Source organism: Poecilia reticulata, linkage group LG4 (assembly GCF_000633615.1).
Source record: "Poecilia reticulata strain Guanapo linkage group LG4, Guppy_female_1.0+MT, whole genome shotgun sequence".
NCBI lineage: Eukaryota > Metazoa > Chordata > Actinopteri > Cyprinodontiformes > Poeciliidae > Poecilia > Poecilia reticulata.
Genome location: NC_024334.1, coordinates 7,675,576 through 7,686,732, shown reverse-complemented (window position 1 = coordinate 7,686,732; position 11,157 = coordinate 7,675,576). Strand labels below are relative to the sequence as shown.

The following is an 11,157-nucleotide window of genomic DNA, read 5'->3' as shown; positions in this document are numbered from 1 at the left end:
TATATATAGTTTAATTTTTCTAACTGCTATATAATGTAATTGATTTACTGAAAAGAAATGTGCTTAATTAGATTTTTATATGGTATGTTTATTTGCCTTTATCAGTGCATGATAAAGTCCCATTCCTGTAAGTTGGCACAACAAAAACAATGCACCTACATCTGAACTACAGTGCACCAGCAAGTTTTTTCAACTTTATTTTTCTTTTTATATCATAACATATATCATTCTTCACCTTTTGCTGTCACCTTAGCATATTTTCAGTTCTCAGAGGTGTATTTATGCTATGACCTTTAGAGATTTAATCATGAAAATAAGCTGAGCTGCACTTTTTTTGAGAAACAGAGGAACATTGCTACATTTATCTTACCAGTACTTGCAYACAAATCAGCTTTGTTGTGTTTGTTTTATTGTTGGACATATTTACCGCTATTTATCTGTGAAAAWTTTGTTTGGTTACACTGTGTATGAAAACAAAAATTATAAATAAATTATACATAAAAAGTTAAGATAAATTCAGCTTCATTACTGTTATATTTCATGTGTTGACCACAAAATTAAATATGCAATCGTTTATCAACTTTAACTCATTCCTTTTTTACCTTGTAGTATTAGWTATTGTTTAAATAAACGAAGAACTACCTTACCCACATTGCAGTGCGTAATTACGTCATCACTGCGCGCTCTGTGGTTGTTTTGGAAGATTTGACGAGACTCGTGAAGGTATTCATGCTATCACCGTGTACTAAAGAGAAATTKATGATATTTTTCTTACATTTGTGAATTGTAATTGGTGAAAATATAATAATAGATATACAACACAAAACGTACAAAACGCTTGTGCCTTGCTCATAACGTTAGTGTGGCTTTACAAGACTTTAAAGTCACAGCAGCCATTCGGGGCGCTATCTTTTTTCATTTATTCACCCTTTATTATTTGTATTTATTATATTTTTTTTCTTCACATTTCTACATCGTAGACCCCGTTTCCACCGCTTCAATGTTTATGCCAAGAGCACTGAAAGTAAAGAGACCTGTCCAGGAACCAGGGCACGGCTTAAATAAGAAAAGCAAGACTGATCAAGAGGATTGTGACCAAATAAACTTGCAGGCATCCACGCAGAAAGATGAAGCATGGGAAGACTTAAAAACACAGACTGACAAAGGGGAACATTTGACGGAGACCGCAAAATGKGAATCTGCAGCTCAGTCCTCCTCAGATGACGCAGAAGAAGAGGAACCAGTGAAATCTTTCAAAAAGAGCCAGAGATGGCCTGAGCCAGGAGAGCCTGTCTGTGTGATGTGCGGACGTTATGGGGAGTACATATGTGATGCTACTGATAATGATGTTTGCAGCCTTGAATGCAAAGCCAATCATTTACTGCAAATGGGAATTAGGACTGGAGWTGATGCCTTTAATTTCAAGGATAAAAACACAGATGGAATGACTTCTCAGCCTCACCATCCAGCCATAAATCTGGGTACAAGTGAAGCAGGCTATTCCTACAGGGAAGATCCGTTCATCTCCGGCCTCACAGATGAACAGGTGGAACGMATTAGATTGGAGCTTGGCATTAAAACCGAGGGAAAAGATGTCCGAAGACCTATTGTTGAGTTTGAACACTGTGGTTTTCCATCCCTGTTAAGTGGCAACCTGAAAAAAGCTGGTTATGAGGCTCCAACGCCGGTCCAGATGCAGATGGTGCCTGTTGGCCTCACAGGGAGGGATGTGATAGCCAGCGCTGACACAGGATCAGGGAAGACCATAGCTTTCCTGCTGCCTGTGGTTGTGAGAGCCCTAGAGGTAAGGTAATCTAACCTCCTTCACAGGAAGATGTCAGAAACTGAGTCATTCTTTTTCATTGTTACTTTCAGGAAGCAGCTCATGGCGTATGCAGCCCATTGGGTCTGATCCTGACCCCCACCAGAGAGCTGGCCATACAGATAGAGAGACAGGCCAAGGAGCTGGTGATGGGCATCCCTAACATGAGAACAGCCCTGCTTGTGGGAGGCATGCCTCTTCCCCCGCAGCTGCACCGCCTCAAGAGCAGCATCAAAGTAAAGTCCCTGTTTTTCACTCCAGTCAAAGCATTGTTTTGTGAAATTTTGTAGCATTTCTTCCCCATCATCATGTTGGTTTCTCTTAATCTCCGTTAGATTGTTATTGCTACGCCTGGGAGGCTCATTGAAATCCTGAAGCAAAAAGCACTTAAACTTGACAAAGTAAAGATTTTGGTGGTTGATGAGGTAAGGCAACTTTAAYATAATGCTTTGAAAATATCTATTCATACCCATTGAACTTTTTCCCATTTTGTCATTTTTATAACACAAAAACATGGCGGACTGCCCTAGTGCCCCGGCAAACAAGCTAAGCAGGTTTTCTGGAGTAAACCTATGTAGTGTACAGGGGTTACTTTTCTACTTTGTATTAGTCTATCATTTAAAATCCAGAAAAAATACCAATAAAATTCAGATTGTAGCAATGTACAACAGTTTAAAAAGTATAAGTTATCATAGGCCCTGTAAAAAGGAGAGTCTTCCTAGCTTGGCACTTCTAAAACAAACAAAAAAATTCCTCTTGATTAATGTTTGCAGTTTCAGAGACAAGTCAATAATAGTGGTGAAAAAGTACTTGAAGATATGTAGCTCCATGGTAACAAAGACTAGCTAATCTTTTATAATTATATCCTGAAAATCCTTTCACAACATGACTCCTGTGGTGTATCTTTTAGGTTGACACCATGTTGAAGATGGGCTTCCAGCAACAAGTTCTGGAGGTTCTGGAGCATGTTACAGAGGAACACCAGACTCTACTGGCTTCGGCCACTATCCCAGCAGGGACGGAGGACTTGGCTGCTCGCTTGGTCCATGACCCTGTACGCATTGTCATCGGTGAGAAGAACCAACCATGTGCTAACGTCAGGCAGATCCTACTTTGGGTGGAGGAACCCTCTAAGAAGAAGAAGCTGTTTGAAATTCTTAATGTAAGTTTATATTTGTTAGCTTTATTTGTAAAAGCTAAAGGCAAAAATTGCTTAAGTTTTAGGGTAAAAGGAGAGATTTTGGATGGAGTGTCACTGTAACCTTATTTCCATTTCCTGCTTAGGTTTCAAAATTGGTCTTTGTTTTTGTATAAGATCTTGGTGTACTACAAAGAACAAATCCAACTTGTTTAGAGAGTAGCACAAGAAGTATTGTAGTTGGAGATTTGACATTTGTTTTGCTAATCACACCCATATTTTCGTCTTTGTTCTTATCTCCCAGTCCTGYCATGTACGGGTACCAGCTTATTTTTAATTTTTTTTGTTGGCAACTGTATGTAGGAATTCCTTAAACTCCAACAACCAGTCTCCCTTAGCACCATGTTTATACTGCAATTACCACAGCCTTGGAGCCATGGCCTCAGTCCAGGAATCCAAGTAATGGCCCACAACATTTATCCAAAGAAAGGAGAAGGAGGTCTGGTCTATTTGATCCAGGGCAAAACTGTTAAGCCATAGTTTACCTGAGAATAACCTCACTTTTAGAAGAATTACAGAACTCTTTTAGTACTAAGTGGAAAATAACTCTGTAAAGACAGGGGCAAGTGTATGAGAAATACAAAACTATGGTGCCAATATGATTTTAAAAAGGAGAAATCGGTTACTCCAAACATAAATTGAAATGTGGCTAAAAAGTTCATTTGTTTCAAAAATTCTATTAATGAAGGAAATTGATATTATATACATTCATTATACAGTGTTTATTTTTTGTATTTCAATGAATGTGGTTTTCAACTTATTACTTAATATTATTACTTATTATGTTTGCAAAAAAATTAAAGCACTTAAAAATGCTTTATAAAGTTTCTCCTGGTGTGTTATATTTGCTAAGTATTTTCAAATGGCAGCAAATCCAGCTCAAACATATGATGGAGGATTTGTATTTGGACTCTGCAGTTTTTTTTTTTACTATCAGCCTATAAAATGGCTAAAAAAACCCAGTCATTATTAAATAAATTAAAATATTATTGAAAAGTTCATTTATTTTAGTAACTAAATTCACTAAATGGAACATAGATTAATGACAGACATCTTCAGTCTTTTATTTCTGTTTTTTTTATTACTTGTAATGAAAACATAATATTTAAGATGAAAGCATTATATCAGCCCATTAAGAAAAATATTTCTAATACAGTGGGCTTATTGAAAAGTATGTTTAATACCTGCTTAATAGATATTCTTTTCAAAAGGTACTTTTAATTTGATAAATGAGCCTCATTCTAATTCGCTGGATACGGCCATARTCACTGTAGCCATACATTCTGTTAGTGCAGCAACTTTATGGTTGTAATAAATACAGTTTCCATCCTCCTAGGATAACAAACTGTTCCAGCCTCCAGTCGTGGTGTTTGTCGACTGTAAACTGGGTGCCGATCTCCTGTGTGAGGCAGTTGCCAAGGTGACGGGCCTAACTACTGTAGCAATTCACTCTGACAAAAACCAGAGGGAGCGCAACCGCATCCTTAAGGTGAGRTTAACGGCATGCAGAATATTGATACATGGAAGAATAAAAGAGCTCCAAGTGTTCACTGAAAAAGATCGATGTTCTTGAATTAATAATTGTAGTTACTCAACCACGGACCTACCAAWGTTCCATTATTCTACATTTTAATCTAGTAAAATTCATTGTAATATTTTTAGACCCAGCAAAGCTCATACAGTCTGTCAAGTTTCTGTTGTGTAAAATGTGTTYTGATTTTTTAGGGTCTTCTGGATGGAGACTTTGAAGTRGTAATCAGTACAGGTGTGCTGGGCAGAGGACTAGACCTTGTCAACGTGAGATTAGTGGTTAACTTTGACATGCCAAACACAATGGATGAGTATGTGCATCAGGTTAGTGAACTAATCTCATACTTCACTCAAAATTACTGTATAGGTTATAACTAGAACATTACAGATTGAAAAAAAAAAATCTAATAATGTTGTTAATTCTTATTATTTTTGTAGCATTTTGGATATAAATGGAACACAGAATAATTCTCCTATTTCATCTTTTATGTTTCCTCACCAGGTGGGGAGGGCGGGAAGGCTGGGCCACAGGGGAACAGCRATCACCTTCCTGAACAACAACAACAAACGGCTGTTCCTGGAGGTGGTGAACAGGGTCAAACCCACTGGGTCCATCCTGCCCCCTCAGCTCCTAAACTCACCATACCTCTTTGAACAACAGAAGAGGGAAAGTCAGAAGAACAAGATGCAACATGACGACATACTGGTTACTAAAAACAACCTCTTGGACATCATAAAGAAACATGACCGTCGCAAGAAGTAACTGATTGGTCAAACCTGTACTAGGGTTTTCTGTTTATTATAAAGATATTAAATGTTAAGTTTGTGTTTTGTTTAATTACAAATAAACATGTATTTTCTAGTTTGACTATCCCTTTTTGTAAACATTGTAAGAATGCAGCTACAGCTACTAAAGTTATGAATTGAAAATGTTCTCATTTTCTTTGGATTTCATGCAATTAGTTTCCACTTGATAAAAAAATTTATTTTTATAATTGTGTGTTTATGTTTGAAATTCTTTCATAAGATTATGGGCTGTTTGACCCCCAAAATACTCAGGTGGCACTATGCCTCTGGTTAGTGGCCAACACAGTGAAGCTGTGTTGAGCAAATTATTATTATCTATCTTTTTGTAAAATCTTTTCAACAAATAAAGTTTGATTAATTTGTTTCTTTTTGAGACAAATAGTGTGTGTGTTTTTTTTTTAAAGATAGTTGTCAGTAGTGTATTTTTAAAAATGTACACTGACAATAAAAAGCACTGCTGAGTAATTAGATTCGCTTTCTCCACAGCATTTCACAAGATGCATTTCTAAAAAGTGCACTAGAAATAAAATAACTGCTATGTGCGTATTTCGTCAATGACATCACAATGGCTACAAGAATAGAGTCGGTCAGTTGGGATACTTGGCAAAAGTATGACAAGGGATGAGTGGGTTCTAAARTATTGTGATTTTGAAGCATAATTTAATTTCAGTCTGAATCCTTTTTATAAACTACTCTTGTTTTAATTGCTGCCTTAATCCTTAATAGATGTCACAAGRGAAGGCAGATTTATCTTAGCTATTTAAAGACAACTAAAAAATAGAAAACTGATCATACTTATTTTATAGTAGACATYTAAAGTGAGTTCTGACTTGTAGCTTTTGGAGTACGCAACTAAAAGATAAAACCAATCTTACATATGCTGCCACCTAGTGTCCTTTTAACGTGGTTGCATGAATGCGCCAAAAACGTGACGCTATTACTTCAGCCAATCAACAGTCACTGACGGTCGCGATTTGAAATTGAAGCGGGCGAAGGCGGAAGCGAACATGAAAGTATAAATAAAGTAGTTCTGTTTTTAGTGGGGCCATTKACATCGGACGGGACTCCATCTACTTTTAATAAGTAAATTACGATGTACTTCAATTAGTTTTAGTTTTTTTTTAGATGCTGAGGAGCGTTAGGAAAGTGTACAGTTACMGTTAACCGTTAACTAGCTAATCCCGAGCGTTTTGAGGAACGTCGCAATGTCTATATTTAGCGTACAGGCAAGGAAGCATACAACTTATTACGACCATCTAATGTCAGCATCAACGTCCAAGACACCCGGYGGCAGAAACCGACAGGGCGATGTAAAGGTACCAGACACATCTTTAGGAAAAAGTGGGATATCGGGTGCGGAATCGGGGGCTGAAGAGAGCAGGTTATCAGATAAAAGCCGTCAAGTAAACAGAACCTATGTCGTCTCTGCRCTGTCAAAAAGCGGCAGCGGGCTGCAAACACCTTACCGAAGCAGACTCGCTCTACAAAGGAGGTCAAGGAGGAAGAGTGGTGCCGAGAAATCGTTGGCCGAAAGCAGCCAGAACAGCACTCCTGCTCCAGAGAAGAGGCTGACTCTACAGCGAAGGACCAGGACGCCCTCCATGCATAAAGCCGTGCGTGGGGTCAGCGTTACTGCTGACCCACAGCCAATTTCAAAAGTACTCAGTGAACCAAATGGCAGGGCGAGTTTATTTAGGTCGGCAAGTTTAAGAGAAACTGCATTCAAAATAAAGGGATCAGAAGCTGCAACTCCCGGGGCGCAAACCAAAACGCCATCATTTGCTGCCAGGCATCTAGATGATTCGACTAAGACATTTAAAACTCCCACCAAGAGGACGCCGTTTGAGAAAATCGCCGCTAAAAGGGACGTTTTCGAGAGACTGGCTTTCAAAGAAGCACCAAAGCAGGTTGTAGGTAAATCTGCAAGTTTGGAAAGGCCCAAACCCAAAGCTGAGCAAGCAGAAAACGCCAAACCAGTTACAACTCCAAGAGTTAGCAAGGCATCCTCAAGTGTGCATAAAAACCACGCTGCTGTGCCGGAGAGAAAGCCCACCACCGCAAATCAACAAGGGGACGCCATCTTTGCAAGGATGTCCACTCCAGCCCCTGCTGACCAACCCCTGAGCCACCCATGTGAGGCTGCTGGGCATCAGGAGTCATTTAAGATGGAGAACAGCGCAGTGACTGTGGCTGTCCGGGTCCGACCCTTCAGTGCCAGGTTTGTGGGTCATTATTGTCTTCAGAGCCTTGCAAAAAGCTTCAACTTTTTAACCTCACAGCCACACGCTTCAATGTTCTGTATTTTGACTTTTACTTAATCCAACAAAATGTTGTTACTTGTGGATAATTTTTTTTATCAACAAAAACATGAACAATTTTCTGCAAAAGTATACCCATGAATAATATCTTGTCCTAAGTGCCCTTTGAATTTTTGCATAGGTGTAATTTAATCTAAGAATATGTGCATCTGTTCTATGAATGCCTCACAGTTTTGTTAGAGAATATTAAGTGGGCAAAACATATTATGAAAACAAAGGGATCTAGAAGAGAAACCAGTGTGGAGAAGTTTAAAACAGGTTATCAAGCAATATCCCAAGTTTTAAGCATCTCATAGAACGCTACACAGTCCACAATCCTAAAAAAAATGGAAATGGAACAATTGCAACCCTAGCAAGGTATGGTACCTACTTCTTGGCTAGGCAAAGAAAACATCAGAAAAGCAGCCAAGAAMACCATGGCAATTCTGGAGGGCCTACACAGAACTGAATTCTACAGATCTGGCATTTCTAGAAGAGCCACAAGCAGAAAGTTGCAAGAATTTGTCTTTGAAATTTGTCACAAGCCTTAAGTAAGTAATAATATTAAGTAATAAGTTGAAAGAAGGTGCTCTGGCTTGCATGCAAAATGCTATGTGTTTTTGGAAAAATTAACACCTTAATCACCCTGATGACACCATTCCCACAGTGAAACAAGGTGGTGGCAGCATCATGTGTGGGGCTGCTTTTCTTTAACAGGGAGAGAAAAACTGTTCAGGTCTGTTTGGAAGAAAAATTGAGCTAAATTCAGTCAATCCTAGAAGTAAACTGAAAAAAAAAATGCAAACGTGGTGTGCATATAACGCAAATATTTGCACACCACGTTTTTCAAATTTTTATTTAGAAAAAAAAAGATTGACATCCAACTTCGGTATAATTTTCCTCCCACTTCACAGTTTTGTGATGGTTTGTTTTGGTCTATCATACAAATTTCAACAAAACACAAGTATCTGATCTTATGATGTGGAAAAATCTGAAAAAGTTAAAGACATATGGATAGTTTTGAAAGACACTATTTTAATTAGGATTTCTGTCCTAATTTAAACCATTGATGCTTTTTAAAGTGCCCTGCAACACGGCTGTTCTTTATTTAAACACTATCACACTGAAATTGAAATGAAGTGCATTTTCCACGCTGTTTATATATTCTACTGTGTTGTAGAGAGAAGGCTGAAAAGGCCGCACARGTCATCTTTATGAACAGCCAGGAGACAARTGTCCAGCATCCAGAGTCCAGGCAAAACTACTCCTTCACATATGACTTCTCTTTCTGCTCTGTGGATGGAGATGACCCCACCTTCGCCAGCCAAAAAACTGTGTATGAGACCCTGGCCAGGCCTTTGTTACAGAGAGCCTTCGAAGGATTTAACACCTGCTTGTTCGCCTACGGCCAGACGGGTTCTGGTAAATCATACACGTGAGTGTTTTTGGAGTTTTTGTCAGTTCATCTGTTTGCCTTTATGAAATTTGTAAATCTTTCACTTTGCTTGGCTTGATTGTGTCTGGTTTTTTCAGAATGATGGGTTTTGAGGAGGAGGCTGGGGTCATCCCACGTTTCTGCCAAGAGCTATTTATGAAATTGGCCTCAATAAAAGATGAAGAGGTAGATTCACACTGAAATAKATTRCTCATTGACCTTTTTTCCAGAGTGAATTTGCCATAACAGGGTTTCCCCCAGAAAACTTGCTAAGYCCGGTGGTCGGGCGCCGAGGCAGTCCACCTTGTTTTTGTATTAAAAGATGTTAAGTAGACAATAAAAGTAAAAATATMATTGAGTAATTATATGGTATGGGAAAACATCGTCAGTGAACTGCTATATAAACCCACAACCAGTCTTAAAAACAACTAATCAAAAAATACAATTAAAATGAATATCAATTATGTCCCCTTCTGTTAAATCCAAATCAAGCGTTATGCGTTTAGCAGGCACAATTAGGGCCATCACGATAAGACATTTTTTGCTGGACGATTAATTGTCTAAAAAATTATTGCGATAAACGATAATATTGTTTCAAGACGTTTTGACACTGATTTAATGGAAATTACTATTAATGCATGCGATTTCCTGCCATAGGTAGATATACTTTATTTTCTGAAGAACACATAACACTAGAACTGATAAACTAAATAAACAAACCAATAAAAAACCTAAATAAAATGGTCTCAGTCAGTCTTCATTAACAAAAAGCGTACTTGAATAAAAACTACACAACATAAAACCAAAGTGGAAATAAATACAACATTCAACCAAAAGAGTGCAGATTATGAAGTCTGTATACTATATTGCCCCTAATCACTAGATTTAAATAGAGAAGATGGGCACATCCAGCTACATGATTTTTTTTTGCCCCCATTTTCCCCTTATGACAATCTTAGATCGTTGGCCGATCCAAGATTGTTGCTGGTGATTTCGTAACCAATCATCCTATACTGTATGGTGTGTTAAGGTGGATAGTCGTGGCCGCTCCGATCTAAATCAGGGGTTTTCCCCGACTGGGAGCTTAATGCAGCCTGTTGAATGTGACAGGTAGCCACGGAGGAGAAGCGCGGATTCTCCTCCGTGTTTTCTGAGGGGAAATTACAGGAGGGGAATCCCAAACAGCTGACACGGCGCAACCCAAAATCCAGCGGACCTCGGAGATGATATGCGGAAACAACATTAATATTTTCAACATTTTGTGCAAAGAATATAGAAATGACAAGGTGAGGAGTTGGAGCCAAATTGCTACCGCAGCTGATAAACCCGCAGTGATTCTTGAGAATAGGGACAAAACAGGTCCTATGGATAAAGCACAAAATTTGAATAAAATATAGACAAAATATAATTTTTTCAAATATCTGACTAAACTAACCTGGGTCATATGAGCACAACAATGTATATTTTCTAGGTATTTGCTGAATATTTTTTTATTTTAAACATCGTAGTCGGTGGCTGGTGCCTGTAAAAGCCCTTGTCCAGGAGCAGAACTCAATACATTATAATAGTTTAAAACATTTAAAGAAATACTAAAATTATATATTATGACAATTAAGTATAAGTAGTCACATAAATAATTATAAAAGTATCAATAAATTTAATTAAAAATAATTTTTATATATTTTACAACTCCATTGAAATGTGTCCCTAGTTTTTGTCAACACCGTCAGAAATGAAAAGAATGTAATAAAATCTGGCATTATTGGGGGGCACCAGAACTTCTGAGGACCCCATGACAACTTCCTTTCTCTTCCTTTGCTAAGAGGGCTAGTTAGCTCTGGTTACCTTATGTTATTCTTTAGTTTTTTCTTCTTTTTATTCCTAAGTTGTTTGTCACAACCATGATGCGTCAACATTATAACTGACAATTTACAAAATTTTGTGAAATAAAAGCTTAATTTTGGTATATTGTTAAGATTTCATGGACCTGATGAACTACAACATGGCCTCCTTCAGAATAACATCATATAAATTGAGGTAGTTTGGCATTTTGTCAACTCCGTCAGAT

General features: G+C 38.0%; 2 protein-coding genes across 2 annotated transcripts in view; both read left to right on the top strand.

Annotated features, from left to right (window-relative positions):
• The first annotated feature begins 650 nt into the window (after nucleotides 1-650).
• ddx59 (DEAD (Asp-Glu-Ala-Asp) box polypeptide 59) lies at nucleotides 651-5,727 on the top strand. Its single transcript, XM_008406802.1, has 8 exons — nucleotides 651-723; nucleotides 981-1,804; nucleotides 1,876-2,058; nucleotides 2,158-2,247; nucleotides 2,733-2,984; nucleotides 4,357-4,509; nucleotides 4,746-4,874; nucleotides 5,053-5,727. Exons 2-8 carry the CDS (start codon nucleotides 1,001-1,003, stop codon nucleotides 5,311-5,313), a joined length of 1,872 nt encoding a protein of 623 aa, XP_008405024.1. The 5' UTR covers nucleotides 651-723; nucleotides 981-1,000; the 3' UTR covers nucleotides 5,314-5,727.
• A 576-nt stretch (nucleotides 5,728-6,303) lies between these two features.
• kif14 (kinesin family member 14) overlaps nucleotides 6,304-11,157 on the top strand; it is a 25,229-nt gene continuing 20,375 nt past the window's right edge. Inside the window, 3 exon segments of the mRNA XM_017304254.1 lie at nucleotides 6,304-7,575; nucleotides 8,835-9,089; nucleotides 9,188-9,275. Coding sequence (XP_017159743.1) covers nucleotides 6,563-7,575; nucleotides 8,835-9,089; nucleotides 9,188-9,275 — 1,356 coding nt within the window. The 5' untranslated portion in view covers nucleotides 6,304-6,562.